We start from the raw sequence: 20,760 nt of genomic DNA, 5'->3' as shown, positions 1-20,760 counted from the left end.
TTGCTTCTGCTTATTTTGCATCATCTTCTTCTATTTTTGCATCTTCTACTTTTGTACCTTTATTGACATGTTCTGGTTCTGCATCTGCAATACATTCTGCATCTTCTGTTTGCTCTACATTATCTTCTTCTGCTTTTACTGTATCTACACCATTTACTGCATCTACATTTTCTACTTCTGAATCTTTTGCTTCTTTTGTCATCTGCATCTGCTTCCTCTACATCTTATTCTACTGCATTTTCAGCAACTGCGTCTTCTGCATCTTCTGCTTCTTCTGTATTTTCAACTTTTTCAACACATTCTGCTACTTTTTCCCCCTATAAATCATATTCTGCATCTGCTTCTTCTGCATTTGCTTCTCCTGCATCATCTATTCCTGCATCTTCAGCTTCTTCAGCATTTAATTCTTCTACTTCTGATAGTGTTTCATCTATTACTGCATTTTCTAAATGAGTTACTTCTACAAAAGTTCCACTTCTGAATCTTTTTATACTTCTGCTTCTTGTACATCATCTATTCTTGCATCTGCTGCTTCTTCAGCATAGAATTCTTCTACTTCTGATGGTGTTTTCTCTATTTCTGCTTTTTCTATATTAGTTACTTCTACAAAAGTTCCACTTTTTGCATCTTTTGGATTTTTTTTTTGGATCTTCTGCATCTGCTTCATCTGCATTTGATTCGTCTACTTCTGCTTCATCATTTGTTCTTGCAGCTTCAGCTTCTTTGACATACAATTCTTCTACTTCTGCTTACATTAGTTACTTCTACGACTTCTGGATCTTCTGGATTTGCTATTTGCTATTCTGGATTTGCTGGATTATTTATTTTGCTTCAGCTTCTTCTGCATCATCTACTTCTGTTTAAGCATCTTCTACTTTAGTATCTTCTTTGATATGTTCTGGTTTTGCATCTTCTTTTGCTTTTACTGCTCCTTTTATTGCTTCTACATCTTCCACATTTTCCTTCATCTTTCATTTTCTTTTCGGCTTAGTCCCTTTATTTATCAGCTGTCACCATAGCGGAATGAACTGCCAACTAATTCAGCATATGTTTTACGCAGCGGATGCCCTTCCAGCTGCAACCCAGTACTGTGGAACACCCTTACACTCTCATTCACACACAAACTCACACACTACGGCCAATTTAGCTTACTCAATTTACCTTTAGCACATGTTTTTGGATTTGTGGGGGAAACCGGAGCACATGGAGGAAACCCACACGAACACAGGGAGAACATGCAAACTCCACACAGAAATGCCTACTGACCCAGCTGAGGCTCGAACCAGCGACTTTTTTGTTGTGAGGCGACAGTGCTACCCACTGTGCCACCTCGCTCCCCTGCTCCACATTTTCTGTTTATTTTTTTCTTGTTCTTTGTCATTATCATCATTCATTAGTCATTTATCAGGGGTCACCACAGCAGAATGCACCACCAACCCAGAAACCATGCTGGGAAACACCTGTACGCACGCACGCACGCACGCACGCACGCACGCACGCACGCACGCACGCACGCACGCACGCACGCACGCACCCACACACACACACACACACTATAGCTAATTTAGTTCATCCATTTGACCTATATCACATGTCTTTAGAACAGACATGCCCAAAGTAGGGCCCACGGTAACCTTTGATTTGGCCCACCTTCTCATCTGAAAGGAGAGGGAGAATGTTGATGGTTGGGGCGAATGCCTTTGACCGAAATCCTTAATTTGAATTAATTAGCTTTTGTTTCTTAGTTTAATTGCTGATCTACAAAAAAGGCACCTCAAATTAAATAATTCAATTAACTGTTGTAAATGAATCAGTCTTTTAAAATGTAAATATTGTCACTTGACCTACAGTACATCTGACATCTACGAGCATATCAAGGTAAAGGCAGGTGCAGCTCGACTAGTGTATTCAACATTGAGCTCCATTGAGTTGAAAATTGGAATTATGCTTTAACTGTAATAATTTATAAATGAAAAAAGTTGTAAAAGAGATTGCATTAGATATTAAATACAATTAAAAGCAAGGTTATCTATTTTTTGTAATATTTTCAAATAAATGAGGAAATTTCTCTTGGCAAATTTACGATTTGGTATTCATTTAGCCCACAACCCTTTATCAAGTTTGGTATTTGACCTTTTATAAGAAAAAGTTTGGGCACCCCTACTTTAGACTGTTAGGGAAACTTGAGCACCTGGTGGAAACCCACACAAATATTCAGAGAACATGCAAAACTACACACAGAAATGCCAACTGGCCCAGCTGGGACTCGAACCAGCGACCTTCTTGCTCTGAGTCGACACTAAGCCACTGTGCCACCCATTATCATCTCATTATCCTTAGTCTTCTTCTTTCTCTTCTTAGACCTCTACATCTTCATTTTCTTCTGCATCATGTATTCTACCTTTATTCAAATCGAATGCAGTGTGAAAAACATTATCAATTTAATTCCCGAAATACAAGCAGCAGTCAACACACCTCTGAAAGTGTTCCTTTAAGTCTGATATTTTGTCCTAATTCATCAAATTAGACAAGCATCCCCCCCAACACCATCAGTATCCTTTTTTCACAGTCCAGAATTGCTTGGGGTTCAAGGACTGAACTTGCCCTTTCACAGTTTTCTCTCATCTATTTCCAATAAATCCATTATGGTTTCTCTCTTCTCACACACACACACATACCCTGCTCCCCTTTCCTCAATCGAGCTCTTCTTCCTCCTCTCTCGCTTTTCTTCATAATGATAATAATGACCTTGAGAATTACTCCACTATTATAATCATCCCCATCATCACGTCATCATCATGGTGCCAGACTCAGTGCCAGATTAGAGCGACAGTGAAAGATGAGTGTGATTGAGGATGTGTGTTTGAGTGTGTTTAATCACGCACTTGTGCTTGAGTGTGAAAGACCCCTGTGGTCCAACTGTATCGCGTGCAGTGCTGCATATTAATGAGCGTGTGTTCCTCATCTGACTCATCCATCCTTTTGCACTGTAACAACCACTAACAGAAGCCTTACTGGGGCTGATTTGCAATCATATCTGACCCATCACATTATAACACCGGGACCAGTTTATAAGCTAAACTGATCTTGGAACTGCGAGTGATATATTGAACTACGCATAATAGCCTGGCATAATGCCTGATATCAATGGTGATCTTCCTGGTTTTAATAGAGGTATATCAGCAGGTTGGATCCTGTCCTTTTTTTTTTTCATCATTTACCAGATGGACTGCAGGCAGGCAGTCGTGTTCCCTGAGCCTGAGCTTGCCCAGCCATACATTATTAATGATACAAATCATTAAGAACTCACTCTCTCTCCCTTGCCATCCCTTTATCTGTCAATCTGACGACCTCTTTCTGTGAAGCATCCATAAAAACAGCCTACAAGCAGGCCCTCATGTGCAGCTCTCCCACACATGCATGTCGTGGTTTCTTAGTTATGATCAGAAGGATTTTTTGACCCGCGAGTCAACGATGAATCATTATTAATGAGCACTCAGAGATTCATAGCATGTTCTGTAGCTCGGATTGAATTATGACCTTAATATGACTGAAAACTATGTTCATTCATACATAGTTAGTATGCATAGATCAGTGGTGGCCAAACTTTTTTTTGTATAAAGGGCCAAAAATCAAATATCACTATGAGCCGTGGGCCAAAGGTAAATATACCAAACTATATTACATTAATTAATACTAATTTATTAAATTATAATTAAAAATGAAAAAAAAAACATTGCTAATCGTATTACAGTTTTTCTTGATTGCTTTGATGCAGCCGTCAACTGAAACTCCACATTTTCAAAAACAGGTAACACACAGGCCTAAACAGCGGCACTCATGGTCAAATGACTTATTTTGCTTGCAAAAGGCTCTAACTGTGCCAAAACATTTAAAACATGAAACAAAAGCAAATTTTGCCTTTCAAACAACACAAATTTCAAACAAGTATATGAGCTCTTTCAATCAAGCATTACACAACGGACAACAAAATACAGAACTTCGTGTGAATCAGCGCACCATTGCTTGACATTGTAGCCTATTGCCAGTGCCGTTTGTTATCTTTCAATGTAGAATTGGATCCAGAATAAGAAATGCTTTGATAAAAATTTTATTGAATCCATGACATTTTTTCAAACTGCGGCTGAAAACTGAAATATTGTAAAAAAAACTAAACAAATAGAACCTAATTAAATACTGTAAATATTGCAGCAAACACATGTAAACCATGTTGCGTTCGCAAGTCTGTGTGTGTCTGTTTTCCCGTGTTCTCTCTCTCTCTCTCTCTCTCTCTCTCTCTCTCTCTCTTCTCTCGTTTTGCTCATGTCACAGGTTCCGCCCTAATTACGTCGACGACGTCATTGGGGATTGGCTGGAGTGACGTAGGGCTTTTTTTAAAAAAAGATGGAAACAGTCGAGGAGAGCGGGGAGGTAGTTGTTGGCTTGTAGTTGCGAATAGATTCTTGTTGGAAAAATATTATTATTTGCGATATTTGTTAATTGTGTATTCCTGTGTTGTGGGTAACGTTGGTTTTCATATTATTGTGATCCCTCCAGTGTTTCCCCCCCCTTAAGTTTTGTTTGAGACTTTGTTTGCTACTATCACTGTAAAAATACTGTATATACACGGTTCGAAGCAGTATGGATTCTACACTTTTTTTTATTGTACATATTTTCTCTTGTTTTTATGAATAGTTAGGAAGTTAGGTTTAGTATTTTATTTTTATTTCTATTCTTTTCTTTATAGGGTGTAGGTAGTTTTATTGTGGGTGTATAGGTAGAGTGGGCTTTTTTTTGTTATTTTGTGGTGGGGTCCTCTCTGAGGTAATAGGCTTCACTTTTGGGTGATAAAAAAAGAAAAACAACAACAAAGAAAAGACAAATAAACGGACGCGACTTTGCGGTTCATAAAAGTGAACTTTATTTGTCAAGTGCAATTATTTATGTTACGTCCTTGACCTAGACCAGGGTCGTAACAACCAAAATAAAGGAAAATCTATATGGAGTATAAGACATAGCCACTTTTGACCTCCTTGCAGACTGATTGCTAATTGAAGATTTGTATGAAGGAGTGTCAAACTGGTGCTTTAGAGATTTCATACTAATCTTGATAGTTTCTAATAGTTAGGAATGGATGGTTTCTGTTTGGTTACCATAGCTAAAACAATGGGGTTTGGACTGCTTGAATGACATCCGTGTTAACTGTTTTGAAAAATGTTGGGGAAAATGTGTCAATCTAATGAGAAAGGGTTTACACATTTGCAAGACATGTCTTCTGCTCTGCTGTGATAGTGATGAGGAAAATGGAGTGGATCCTAGTTTCTTTAACCAGGTCAAAGCAAACATGAAAAACTGTAACTTATGCAGTAGAACTCAAAATTGTAACATATCGCAATAAAAACATAAGAGTGACCAGTGAAGGTCAATGCTGAATACACTACTCTAACAGAATCTGCCATTGCCTTGATTCACTTGCCAGAGTCTCTGCATTGTCCTCTATCCCTCACCTATATACTTTTAAACTAAATCTGATTAATTTACAATTTAATTGAAACATTTAATTTCTTTTGACAAAAAACAACAACAAAATATTACATTAGATTAGAAATGACAATCCCTAAACAGTCCCCATCGTCCTACCTTTCTTCTCTGATGGGATGGCCCAACTTTGACCTGTGGAGCCTAGTTTGGGCATCTATGGTATACATAGATACGGTACAGTTGAAATGAAAATCATTAGCCATCCTGTGAAACTTTAATTCTTTTACAGATATTCCCCAAGTGATGTTTAACAGAGCAATGTTTTTTATGCCTATTTCTTCTAGTTTGGCTGGGATATATAAACAATGTTTTTTTAAAACTTCAATCCTCTAAGAATTTTATTAGTCCCCTTAATAAAGGACTATTATTATTATTATTTTTATTGGCTACAGAAAAACTGTTGTCTAATGACTTGGCTAATTATCCTAACTTACCTAATTAAGCTGAATACTAGTATGTTGCAAATTAACAAATTAAAATAAGTTGTACTGTCATTATGGCAAGGACAAAAGAAATTAGTTATTAGAAATTAGTATGTGTAAAACGTGTTGAGAAAAATCTCTTCATTCAAATTAGTCATAGACTATATTAGTTGAGGACAAAATTATCCTGCTTTTGAAATGATTTAATATGCTATAAAATTGTACATAAATAACATATAATCAGTGATGGAAAAGAGTACTGAACTATCATACTCAAGTAAAAGTACTATTACTTGCCCCAAAAATATAGTGCAAGTAGAGTAAAAGTATCTGTTGTAAATATTACATATTGTGCATGTGTGTGAAAACCTAACATTCTGTAGTGAATTTAGTTATTCGGACCCCCCAGTTTTCATGATTCTGCGATAGCTGAATCCAACACAAAGTCAACAAAAGTTAAAAATTTTTGCGATCCTGCAAAATTCTTAATTAAGCAAAAATAACCGCATAAATCATCCAATTTTTCAAATGGTATTTATTTCAGTTCATGTATGCAATTCATTGTTTTACATGACTTAAACGTTGCATATGCAGCGCACGTGATGTATTTGAGTGTCTAAAAAATGATGTCTCTGGGAGACTAAATCAGTTATTTTTATCGCAAAAAATCACAAAAAATCGTGAAAAACTAGGGGGTCTGGTTATTGTTTAAGGTCATTTGGCGATATCAGTCATCATACAGTAAACATCCTTCAACTTTCATGAGTGACATGCAGTCTAAAACAGTCTCTCGATTATTGCATGTAAATATTTTAGACATCTTCTTGGACCGTTTAACGCTTCCAATGTTTTTCTGCATTTATAAAGTGCCCATGTCTTGAGGTAGTTCAGTATGATGTGATTTACTTTCTATGTGTTGATTTGATTGTACAGGAATCACAGGACTGATTTTTCTAATCCCCATAGACAAGAAAAAATAAAGTACTGGACTGCAGGTTGACGGAAAATCGTGGAGTAAAAGTACTGACACAGCACTACAAATGTACTCAAGGGAAAGTAAAGTGCACATTATTTTTTAGTTTAGAACATGTATGTGATAATGTAATATATGAAGTATGACCCAGTATGACTTAATATGAGCTTAACAGTATGACCTTAATATGACCTTCCCTATGGCTAGTTATACAATCCTAATATTAAGCATGTTAACCCAGCACTGTTATTCCTGCATTGTTCATGTACCATGCATGATGTGTAGTCTTAGCATGTGCTTGTGTTCTCTGCATGATTCTTCATGTATTTCCACCATCTGCTGCATGTCTCTTGTCCTGTTGTGCATGATGATGTCACAGTTACACCATGTCCTCAGCAGGACACCACTGATAAAGTGACAAGCGATGAAAGCTCGTCTAACATGTAAACCTGAGCTGCATTCGTGGCAGGATGTTTTGTTGATGGTGTCACGGTGGCGCAGTGCGTATAGCACAATCACCTCACAGCAAGAAGGTCACTGCTTTGAGCTTGGCTGGGCCAGTTGACTTTTTGTGTGGAGTTTGTACTTTCTCCCCATGTTGGCGTGGGTTTTCCTCGTGTGGTCCGTTTCCACCAAAGTCCAAAGATGATAGGGTGAATTGAATAAGCTAAATTGTCTTTAGTGTATGTGTGTGAATTTAAGAGTGTATGAGTTTCCCAGTGTTACAATAGGTTTCGGCTGGAAGGGCAATCCGCCGTGTAAAACATATGCTGGATAAGTTGGTGGTTCATTCCGCTTGTTGGCAACCACTGATGAATAAAGGGACTAAATCGAAAAAAGAAATGAGCTGAGTGAATGAATGTTTGCTGATCAGTTGATTTCTATCTTTGCAGTGTTACATTGGGTAGCCTCACCCGCAGTAAATTCTCATTGACACAAAGTTCTTGCTCTGCGTTTATGTACCTAAATATCAAACATCTTTTGATCATCTGTGAATGTGTGTAGTGATTTTACTTATTGCATTGTATCTTAAAAGGGACTTGTGTATTAAGGGGTAGTTCTCCCAAAAACTCTGGAAAACTGTGAAAAGTTATATCATCTTTTACTTACTCTTTATTTGTTTAAATCCTATTTGACTTTGTTTCTTCTTTTTAAAACATAAAAAAAGATATTGTGAAGAAAGCTGGAATCCTGTAACCATTGACTTCCATAGTGTTTGTTTTTCCTACTATGGAAATAGTTACAGTTTTCCAGCTCTTTTCTCCCAAAATATCTTGTTTGTTCAGCAGAAAAACTAAACTCTTAAAGGTTTGAAACCCCATGATGACTCCATATAATGTAAATTATGCCCTTACTGAATATGTAGAAGTAAACCCATGATATAATTACAAAACATTAAAAAAACAAATCGAATTAAAATCTACATTCATTTTTGGACTACATATAGTTTCCTTCATTGTTATAGGTACACAGTGCATGGCTCATATAGTTGCACACACTGATAAAATATTCATTGGATTTGCTCATGTTTTTTTAAAGTAAACTGGTTGACAAACCATCTCATATGGGCTGAAATTAAACAATTTAATTGGTTGTTTTAAATTTAATCCATATAAATAGTTTGCTACCAGTTCCTTACATTCTTTTTTTGCAAATTCACTGAATAAACTTTTTTTCAGCGTATATTAAAATGGCATGAATACAAATACAAAATAGTGATGCAATGCTACACCGTTTGACAATTTTCTATTAAGAAGGCAACATGATGCAATACTATTGCAATTTTTTTTACATATTGGGATATTCTGTTATACACTCACTGTCTACTTTATTAGGTACACCTTACTAATAATACCAGGTTGGACTCCCTTTTGTCTTCATACTGCCTTAATCCTTCATGGCATAGATTCAACAAGGTACTGGAAATATTCCTTAGAGATTTTAGTCCATATTGACTGATAGGTTCATGGAGTTGCTGCAGATTTGTAAGCTGCACATCCATGATGCGAATCTTTCATTCCACCACATCCCAAAGGTGCTCTGTTGGATTGAGATCTGATGATTGTGGAGCCCATTTGAGTACAGTGAACTCATTGTCATGTTCAAGAAACCAGTCTGAGATGATTCGCACTTTATGGCACGTTATCCTGCTGGAAGTAGCCATCAGAAGATGGGTATACTGTGGTTTTAAAGGGATGGACATGGTCAGCTCTGGTAGGCTGTGGCGCTGACACAATGTTCAATTATGGCCCAAAGTGTGCCAAGAACATATCTCCCACACCATTACACCAGCAGCAGCTTGAACCCTTGAGACAAGGCAGGATGGATTCATGCTTTCATGTTGTTTGACGCCAATTCTGACCCTACCATCTGAATGTCGCAGCAGAAATTGAGACTCATCAGACCAGGCAAGGTTTTTCCAATCTTCTGTTGGCCAAACTTCTAATTATGTATGCTAAGGAAACTTTGGCAACTTCTGATTTAACTAAACAAGTAAAAAAGTTGATTTATCTCACTTCATATTTATCACTGCTGTAAAAAATTAGATTTTTTTACGAGTTACGATCTTATTGCCACTTTAGATTGTTATGAGAATATCAGAAATGCCTTCAGTGATTTCCTGAAGATAAACACCAAAAAATAACACAACTGGAATAACTACAGCAGTCGCAGATCGCGATGACATATGATGATGTGTGCAGGTGCTGTAGTGCTGTCCCAATTCTTAGGGATACATTTTGAAGCCCTTTCCCTTCACACTCATTTTTAAGGGCCAAGGGGAGGGGGAAGGGGAAGGGGTAGGGGTACAAGAATAGAATTGTGATTGGGCCTTATATTCCCTTTTGTTGCCCTTCAACTGACAGTTACGGCCAAAAGCCAGACAATGTGGCATTGTATCAGTATTTTGTGTTATGAGTTGCGTTATATCAACCTGCAGCCCAAGACCCCTGAGCAGGGCTAAGCCTGGTCAGTACCTGGATGGGAGACCACATGGGAAAACTAGGTTGCTGTTGGAAGTGATGGTGGTGAGACCAGCAGGGGCGCTCAACCTGTGGTCTGTGTGAGTCCTAATGCCCCAGTATAGTGAAGGGGACACTATACTGTCCCCTTCACTATAGCTGGTGTGTGGTGAGCGCACTGGCGCTGTTGTCCTGTGGCTGCCGTTGCATCATCCAAGTGGATGCTGCACACTGGGTGGTGTGTGGAGAGACCCCCTCTCATGATCGTTGAAGCGCTTTGGGAGTATGGCCATACACAATAAATGCGCTATAAAAAAATACACATTACATCACATTATATTAAAATATAGCAACATTCAGCACCAGTAGCTCAACGAGGGCAATCTTCTGACTTACACTGTGCTCCTAAAATAATGGCATCCCCCATAGTCGAAAGATGAATGTGTTTTTTTTAAATATAAACATTTTATGGGATTTCTACATAATTCAATAATAGACATAATTTATGTTATAAATAGACCTAATAGATGTAAATTGTGTATTATATTTTTGTTACATAATACAATATAATGATGTATTATATTATTATGTTATATTACGTCATAATAGTCTTAACTCCCAGGGCTCCATTTAATCACATTAGATTTTTTGCATGGTTATTACATTAGGCAGTTCATTCCGCTGTGGCAACCCCTGATAAATCAGGTAGTAAGCCCAAAGGAAAGTGAGTGTGTATGTACACCCATACACTCTCATTCACACACATTCACTACGGCCAATTACTTTATTCAATTCACCTGTAGCACATGTCTTTGGGCTCTGGGGAAACCGAAGCACCCGGAGGAAACCCCGCCAACATGACGAGAACATGCAAACTCCACACAGGAAAACCAACTGGCCCAGCCAGGACTCGACCTTCTTGCTGTGAGGTGATAGTGCTAACCACTGAGCCACCGCGTACCCCATTATTATTATTATTATTATTATTATTCATTCATTTATTTTCTTTTCGGCTTAGTCCCTTTATTAATCAGGGGTTGCCTCAGTGGAATGAACCGCCAACTTATCCAGCACATGTTTTATGCAGCGAATGCCATTCCAGGGAAGGAAAGTGAGTGAGTGAGTGAGTGAGGGTTATTAAACTAATGAGAAGGTAATTAATGCAATTATTACATTGTTGTGTATGTAAAATATGCTTGTGTTTGTTGCACCTAATGAGCACAGAGTCATGTCCTTCATCTGCTAACTTGGGCACAAGAAAGCCTCCCCTTCCCATGCAGAAGGACATGTTGCTGTCATGGCAACCTCGCCATGTTTCATCGCAATCATGCCACACTTCCTTGACACTTCCACGCTGAGCTCACGCGCACAGGATCACCATCACAGAATGTTTCCTTATGCTACACATTCTCACACCTTCGTACATCTATCCTCTCCTGGTGAAAAATTGTCGATTTAAACACCTCCTCTCTAATTCTTCGTTAACTGCTGTCATATCTGAAATCATTTACATGGATAGTTTATTTAAACCTAATACCCTCTCATCATTTTCAACAAATCATTCTAAACCTATTATTTTGTGGTGCACAGAAACGATATCTAAATTTCTTTGTCCATATAAGTATTATATGATTATTAGTGCAGGATATTATGATTATTATTGATTAAAACAGTGATATTAGCCGTAAATATAGTATTAATTTATTGTAAAATATCTAAAATACAAGTACGACAACAACATCAACAACAATAATCATCTTCAGATTTTTTTGTCAGTTTAATGAAAAATTATTATTATTATTATATTATATTTTATTAAACTATATAATAGTTGATTATTATTTTGTTGGATGGAAGTACAGACTTGTAATGACAGAAATGCCCTTTTAAACTGCTGTTAATATCATTTCCAAAAATGTTGGTGCATTCATTAAAGAATGACAATATTTTCAGTTTTTATATTTACAAAAAATATTATTATTGATAATTCAATAATCTGTTTAGTAAAACAGTCAAAATAAAGGCAAATCTTCTCTTGTGAACAATCATTTAAACCTGTAAAATCGTTGTATTTATGAATAATTGCTTAGTCCCTCACATAATTTAATCGTAATCATTAGGATTGTAATAAAATTGTACACATAAATATGATGTTTTAGCAACAATATGTTTGTAAACTTAATGGACAAGATGTTTAGAAACTCATGTATGAATTTCCTTTAGCTGTGCTGAAGCATAACTTAGTATGACTAAAATATTAATTGAAACAGACTAATTGTACAAATGTGAATAATCTAAGTTTATGATAATAATATAAATTATTGTTACACACATATTATAATTATATTTCTGTGATTATATTCTAGGTGGACTATCACTTTAACTGCTCCCACCTTCCTTCCCATATTATTTTTTTGTTAACCTTCACCTCTAGGTGGTCTCTCTGAGTGTTCAGAGGAAACTCCGTGTGTCCCAATCCCTCCCTTCCTCCCTCCCTCTCGCGCCTCAGCACCGCTCCCTCGGGCCGTTCCCGTGACTTTCAGCACCACGGAGAGCTCCAATCTCCAGCGCGCTCGATGTATTCCTCCACAAAAGAGTCTGCAGAGACCGAGAAGCCGAGAAGGGCAAAGAGAAAAGCGATTATCCCGATCACTGCAGAGAACAGACTGTTCCTTTAAGAGAGAGGGAGATGGCGAAAGAGAGATAGAAGATAAGGAAAAAAACATGCTAATCAATTAGTAACTATTTGTATTGTGCTCATCCTAATACTTAATTCGAGCTGCGTGTTTAGTAAATGCTCTTTGCAGTTACTCTAAATCGCCAGTTCGATTGCACGGCGCCGCGCAAGGACGTACGCGCGCGCACACACACACACGACCGCACACGCTCGCTCGTTCTCCCGGAGTCGCGCGCTCACACACACATCGCCTCACACGCGTACGGCACTGCCTGCGAGAACCAGCTGGAGAAAACGAGCCAGAGAGAGAGAGAAAGAGAGGGAGAGGAGCAGAGGATAAACACGAGAGAGCGTAGACAAGAAAGGCAGGGACGGACGGAGGAAAGGAGCGAATAGAAGCGCGACCGGCTCCGGGAGAGGCGAATACGCGGAGTGAAGACAAGAGAGAGGAAGGAGGAGGACCGGAGGGTGGATCAGGAAGCAGGCTGTGGCTCTCTCTTGTAGGCAGCGGAGCGCGGTGAAGGCATTATGGGAAATGCACCATCCCAAGGTATGTCGATTCCTTCGTATGTGGCAGGTGTTTGCTGTTTGCTGTGTTTGCTGTTTTTTACCCCCTCGTCCTCTGTTTTGGCGAGGGGGTGGGGCAAGGTGGGTTGGAGGGTGTGTATCTGTGTGTTGTTTTGTACAATGATCCCTATATGGTGGTTTATGACTATTATATAGCGTTTGTTGGATCCAAGGGCTTTGCTGGAGAGCAGGGTGTCTAGTGATAGGAGTGATAAGGCTGGCTCAGTGGGTGTGGAGGCTCAGGGATGAAATAGGTGGATGGGAAAGAGGGAGAGGGGAAAAACAACCGTCACCTGATGATGTTCTGCTTAATGCATGGATGGACATGTGTGTATATTTGTGGTTTATTTATTGTGCCATGTAGGAGAACTGGTAGGAAGCAAAGGCAGTTATCACACCCATTACACAAGCTTGTGCATGTGGTGAATTCTGAGGGGCTTGTGAAGGCAATGGCTATTTAAATACTGAGGAATAAACTTTCGCTCAACTTGTTTTTAATTATTTGCTCTAAAGACTTAAGTCTTGGCGTTTTGAGTAAAATCGTGTTGTTCTATTGATTAGACTTTTCTAAGCATGTAAATGTACCTGTTGTTTTTTTAAAAATAATTATTTATTCAGGGTTTTCACCTTTAATTATTAGGACAGTAGAGAGTATTGATAATAAAGCATGGGGAGCAGAGAGAGGGGAGGGACGACATAGGACTGCGAGGCGGGAATCAAACTTGGGTCGCCGTGAGCACTGGAGTGCATGTGTCAACGCACTAACCACTACACCACTATTGCCGATACCTGTTGGATTTTAAACAATGGAAAACATGCATTTTTATGGGATGTTTAACACAAACTGAACATTTTTGGCATTTACACATACTTAATAGTTATTTTGAAGAAAAATTGATGCATATGGTGACCGTCAAAAGGCCCAAAAACAGCACTGGAATCCCAGTGACTTTCATTTTAAGCACAGTATTTTTTTTTAAATAATATTTTTGTTCATCCAAGGTGATTTATTGATGACAGTATAATTATATTCTATCTCTATAAAGCATAACATATTATGGCCCCATCCAGAGCATCATAGGATGCTGGAAAATGCCCTGAGGAGCAGCCATATTACCACAATTTCTGTAAAATGTTGAATGTCAGGGCGGACATGGTGGCTCAGTGGTTAGCACTGTCGCCTCAAAGCAAGAAGGATACGCTGTGTACGGGTCCTGGCGCTGGACCAGTTGGCATTTCTGTGTGGAGTTCTCCATGTGGTTCACTTGACCATTTCGTCCGGGTGCTCCGGCTTTCCCCCACTGTCCCAGAAGACATGGCCCGTATAGGTGAATGGAATACTTAACTAAATTGGCAAAATTTGAATGAGTGTGTCTGAATGTGTATGGATGTTTCCAAGTGCTGTGTTGCAGCTGGAAGGGCATCCATTGTGTAAAACATTTTGTCACCTTGGAATTATAAGATTTTATCTGCTTTATAAATGATTTTGAGATATTGAGTTTCAAAGTTTTTGCATTCCATATAGCAAACAATATGTGTGTAACAGTTTTCTTTCATACATTAACACGACAGAAACCCTAAATGTACTCTAAATGTAAATGATCAAAATTCTCTTACATTTACAAATTGAGGTAAATAAAACAGGGCAAATGCAGATGAAAGCTTATAATTTCAGAAAGTAATTTTCCGCTTGGAATTATACAGTTCTATCTGGCAGATCATTCATTGAAGCATTCCTTATGAAGAAATACAACCAACCTGCTTATTAATTTAATTTTAAATGATTAAAAATTGGTGTTGTAACAATATGTTGATGTTTGAGAAAGTTAAATTTTTGCTTTCTATAACATTTAATTAATTTAATTCATGGGACATATAATTCAATAAAAATACTTCAATAATTCATATAAAACATATAATTAAATAAAAATTACCATATTAATTACATAAAATTAACATCTGCACTGGATAAAACATTTAGCACAGTATTGTATGCTTAATTTGAACAAGAAAAATATTCATCCTAAAACATTAAGTATTTGTCCTTCAAGGCTTAATATCAAATTTAAAGAATTTAAAAATAAAACAGACAATGAGCTTTGAGTTTAATAAGCACCGAAAAAAGTTTCACTGACTATATATACTCAAGTACAAACATAAAAATATAATTTAAAAAAAATAACTGTTTCTTTTTCAACAATGTATAATTCAACATTTCATCTCAATGTCAAAAAATGCTCCTAAATCATCACATTTACTCACATCTTTTTTTAGTTTAATTTTTTTGTCTTAAAGAACCTTATAGAGCCAAGCTAGAGTTCGACTTTGTAGATCTTTGTAGACCTTTTATGTTTTTTTAAATAAAAAAGTCCTAAAACTTCTATAAAAATATCACATAATGTAAATAAGTTGTCATTTAATAATAATATATATAAAAAAATTAAATATTGATGAGGATGTCAGATAGAACCTCACAATTCTAAGGTGACGATATACTGGATAAGTTGGCAGTTCATTTCGCTGTGGCGACCCCTGATAATTAAAGGGACTAAGCTGAAGGAAAATGAATGAATGAATGAATGTTGAATGTCAATCCTATACACGGCAGCTCACAAAGAGCACACTTTTAACTCAAGCATCTTTCAGTGTGGTGAACTGACATGAGCATCATAAAAATAATCAAAATCTGTGGAAATTCATCAGTTGCACATAAAACTTCAGATTAAAGAGATTGTTATCAATAATACTGAATTTTGTTAGATTTTGCAACACCCTTGCATTTACATACAAGAGTTCAACATCATGGTAGTGAGTTTTTGCATGGATAAACATTCACATTTCCTTGAGATTATATATGAAAAGCATAGTCTAGATTTCTCTTTTAGCTTGTTTTTCACAGTTTCAAAGTCACTCCTCCAGGTAGGAGGCTGCGAAATGGAGGCAGAAAATAACAACAAAAAATAAATAAAGCAGAAAAAGATGGAAAAAGCCAAAGGAGGAAAGATGGACAAAGACGTGCTTAGAGGCATTTGTCCCTGAAGTCTGCTGGGAGAAGAAATAAGGCATCACAAGAATGATAGAAAGATTTCATACGAGGGTTGAGACAGAAATGCTACAAGAGAAGAACAAAAAAATTCTTCAGCAGAGCAAAAAGGCATATGCAGAGGAGATGAGAGATGCGTGGAAACTAGAGGAATGCTTGTTTGGAGTGAGACTGAGGAAGGCAGGAGAGAGTAGGAGAGAAGGAGACTGGATGCTGAAGGCATAACCGCACTCTCTTGGGACAGACCGGCTTTGGTTAGCACGAATGGGAGGGTGAGATGCCTAAATCAGGAGGAGTGAAAAAGGATCATCACATCAACTAAACACAGATTATATAAATGGTTGGACTAAAGTCTTAACGTTTTCTCTTTCTGTTCTAAACTAACAGCAAAGGCCCAAAATAAATGCACAGCAAAGTTATTTTTCTTTAATTTCAGTTTCAGAGTGTAATTGAGTTGGAATAAATTATGTGCAGCATGTTTTCCTCATTCATTCATTCATTCATTCCTTTTCTTTTCAGCTTAATAACTTTATTAATCAGGGGTCACTACAGCGGAATGAACATTATGAAGCATATGCTTTACACAGCGGATGCCCTTCCAGCTGCAACCCATCACTGGGAAACACCCATACACTCTCATTCACACACTCATACACTACGGAAAATTTTTAGCTTACCCAATTCACCTATAGCGCATGTCTTTGGACTGTGGGAGAAACCGGAGCACCCGGAGGAACCCACGCGAACACGCCAACTGACCCAGTTGAGGCTCAAACCAGCAACCTTCTTGCTATGAGGCGACAGCGCTACTTACATGGCTACCCCATTGTTTCCTCTTTATATCTAAATAAGAATACAAATAAATTTGAGCTGAGAGAAATCAGCATTTAAGAAAGCATGTGAAAATACTGGATGAACTACACAGTTCTGCACTCCAGCCAAGTTAAGTCTGGTCACAATTATTAGTTTACCTAACAGTTTATTCAGTAGATTGATTTATAACAACCAGCTTTACACTATTAATCATGGAAAAGCAATGTTAGTGTTGCTTTTAGTTAGAATTACACTTCAGTTTTGGCTATTGAGACCCATTCAAACAAAAAAAATAAATTATAAATATAACAATATAGGCCTGGGAAATATGAGAAAAATCTCATTAAAATATGTCATCTCATATCCTGATAATTTATATTATATATATTTTATATAATTTATATATATATCAACCATGATGTAGTACCAATCAATCTGTTAACTCAGAGGTGTCAAACTCAATTCCTGGAGGGCCGCAGCCCTGCAGAGTTTAGTTCCAGTCCTGCTTAAACACACCTATCTGTAGGTATCAAACAATCTAAAGCACTCAATTAGTTTGATCAGGTGAGTTTAATTAGGGTTGTAACTAAACTGTGCACAGCTGCGGCCCTCCAGGAACTGAGTTTGACACCTGTGTGTTAACTCAACCAATTAATCATTTGTATACAGTATATTGACCACATGTAAAGGACTATTTGTTTTTTTTTTATTTAAAGTAGATACTCAGAAGTTTGTTCATGCATTTGTGATCATATTTCTCACTTTATTTAGAACTATAGGACAATCGTTTGATTAAAGATGTAGAAATCTAAAATAAATATTGATAAAATATATCATATATATATATATCCGCTGTGGCGACCCCAAATTAATAAAGGGACTAAGCTGACAAGAAAATGAATGAATGAAAAGACTTAAAAAAAACAGAATTACACATCCAGCATAAAAATGAAAAAGATTCATAGAATGAAATGCAAAATTTAAACGTTGCACTTTTAAGATCACAACTTTATCACAATGCTGTTGTTCATGTTTCTGTCTGCATGCCCATAATGGCACTATAAATTATAAGAAAGTATTACCAAGCACAATGTATTTTGTGACACTACAAAATAAACAATAGAGTATTATATGAAATGATCAACTTTTTTTTAATTTTGTCCACAATATACGCATCGTCATATTGCACAGCTCAATAACAATAAATAATATTTGCACTTATGGTCACACAAGCAAACAATTTATTCTAAACCAATGTGCTGAGTTTCAAAATATTGAAAATGGATGTAATAATTTGCTGCTTCTCTACATTTTGCTAAGACACCAATGTAAAAACAGTCTCTGTAAACAGAGGCTAGAGCCATCTCCAAATGGGCACATCAGCTCCAAATGCTTGGGACTTGTGGGACTAAGTGGGCTGTGCAAAGTTATTTATGTCTTGTACATGACACTGAGTGCAACATGTTGTGTTTTATTAATGTCCACACCTACCCTGATGCTAAACCTAACCCTTATATTAACCTGTTGTGTTACATTTACATTTAGCAGACGCATTAGTCCAAAGCAACTTACAATTGAGGAGGCATACAGGGATTCAACAAGAAGATTCTCTGTTTGTGCTCAGAGAATTTGCTATTTTTTTTTTGAGAGAGAGAGAGAGAGAGAGAGAGAGAGAGAGAGAGAGAGAGAGAGAGAGAAAGTGGTTCAACAGGTGGTTTGTCAAGCACACTTCATAAATGCTCTGTGTTTGTGTTGGTTAATGTGTCAGTGAGATGAATGAGTGTGCTTCCTACAGGTGGTTTGTAAAGCCCACTTACCCGTGTGAGACACACTCAGAGTCGAAATTTATAGAATTTCGGATTGGTGTGTGGTAAGGTGGGGGAGAGAAGAGAGGTCTTGAGTTTTATTCATCGGGGTTCTCTTGGAAAAGATGGTTTTTAAGTTGTCGTTTGAAGGAAATCAGTGAATTTGCGTCTGAGTTACTTAATGTCTTATCCTACCCAGAAAATCATATAATATATATTTATTGTTGTACAGAATTGACACTATATTGATGGGCAAATGGTCAGTAGTGCAACTGTAAACCCTTGTAGACTTTACCCAGCCTACCTGACACAACATTTTCTCCCACTTGTAAGTCTCCATCCTGCAGCTATATATATATATATAAATATATATATATACATTTATTTTTGGCTTTACACACCAACACAATTGAACTGAAATAAAATGAACAAGATGTGCTTTAACTGCAGAGCTTTTAATTTGAGGGTATTTAAATCTAAATCAGGTGACTGCTGTAGGAATAACAACAGTTTGCATATGTGCCTCCCACTTGTTAAGGGTCCAAAAGTAATTGGACAATTGGCTTCTCAGCTGTTCCATGGCCAGGTGTGTGTTATTCCCTCATTATCCCAATAACAATGAGCAGATAAAAGGTCCAGAGTTCATTTCAAGCGTGCTATGTGCATTTGGGATCTGTTATTGTCAACTCTCAATATAAGATCCAAAGAGCTGTCACTATCAGTCAAGCAAGCCATCATTAGGCATTAGTTTTTTGCTTTTACACAACTTTGACCAGCATATGTCTTAGCATGCTATGTGCGTAGTGTGTCTAAATAGTGAGTCTAGCCAGTGCAGTCTAACCTCACAGTAAATTTAGCTGTCACAATCATTGTAGTGAAATAAAAACAACACAAAGTATTTTTCCTAAAAGGAGTTAAGGAAGAGATGTTAAAACGTGAAAAGTACTTTTAATGTTCTGATTTACACGATTTGTTAGATTGGTCTTGTCTCTGTTAAAACTTTTCACCATTCATTCCGATGGCTCTCACCCAGGGGTGCCCTAACTCGGTCCTGGAGGGCCAGTGTCCTCCATAGTTTAGGTCCATATTCCTTAAATACACCTGCCAGAAAGTTTCAAGTATACCTAGAAAGAGCTTGATTAGCTGGTTCAGGTGTGTCTGATTGGGGTTGGAACTAAACTATGCAGGACACTGGCCTTCCAGGACCGAGTTTGGGCACCCCTGGTATAACCAATTGTTTTCCAGATGTCTATTATAGCTTCTTCGAGATTGAATTAATCCAAATGGGTTACTGTGAGCTTCTGTGTAATCTGCTCTGCTGCTTCAAATCTGTATTGTTATAGCTGTGGTCTGAAGTTTTCTATTGTTTTATATTGAGAATCATTTTTATACACAAATAGTGGTCTCAATTGCAGCTTGTAAAAATAAATACATGTTGTGTGCTGTCTTGAAGTTATATATCAAGCGTTACCAAGCAAGATGCAGGTTTATTGAAACATGATGTGAACTTATATGGTCCTAACCCACTATTTTATTACCCAAATCTTTTCTATATCAATGATATTACATTTCACACTCACATTTATGCATTTAGTAGATGCTTTGGAATGCAAATAAAATGTATAGTGCCGTATTCGGTGCACCCATGATATTTGACACAAATATAACACATCTGCTCTCTTAACAGCACAAATAGCAAATTGGTCTATATAAATGGGCACTATGAATTATGTCCCATTGGTATATTTTCATGAGAGTGACAAAAATGGATAACAGGTTGATAAAAGCATCTTTTCCCAGCTTAGTTTTTAAAATAAAGTGATCGGTCAGCCATTTTAGACCTGCTCTTGACTTGCTCATGGCCAACTTAACTGCTATAAAAAAACACTAGCTTTGACCAATTATTGGATAGTTGAAGCTAAGGCCAGCTTGGATCAATAAATAATTAGCTATTGACTA

The 20,760-nt window shown here is 37.3% G+C and overlaps 1 protein-coding gene across 1 annotated transcript in view; it reads left to right on the top strand.

Annotated features, from left to right (window-relative positions):
- Window positions 1-12,944: 12,944 nt before the first annotated feature.
- srcin1a (SRC kinase signaling inhibitor 1a) overlaps window positions 12,945-20,760 on the top strand; it is a 263,387-nt gene continuing 255,571 nt past the window's right edge. The window contains exon 1 of the mRNA XM_056452793.1: window positions 12,945-13,123. Within this exon, the coding sequence (XP_056308768.1) occupies window positions 13,102-13,123 (22 nt within the window). The 5' untranslated portion in view covers window positions 12,945-13,101. The remainder of the gene's footprint in view (window positions 13,124-20,760) is intronic.

Source organism: Danio aesculapii, chromosome 3 (assembly GCF_903798145.1).
Source record: "Danio aesculapii chromosome 3, fDanAes4.1, whole genome shotgun sequence".
Classification (NCBI taxonomy): Eukaryota; Metazoa; Chordata; class Actinopteri; order Cypriniformes; family Danionidae; genus Danio; species Danio aesculapii.
This window is presented reverse-complemented; position numbering and strand designations above follow the sequence as displayed.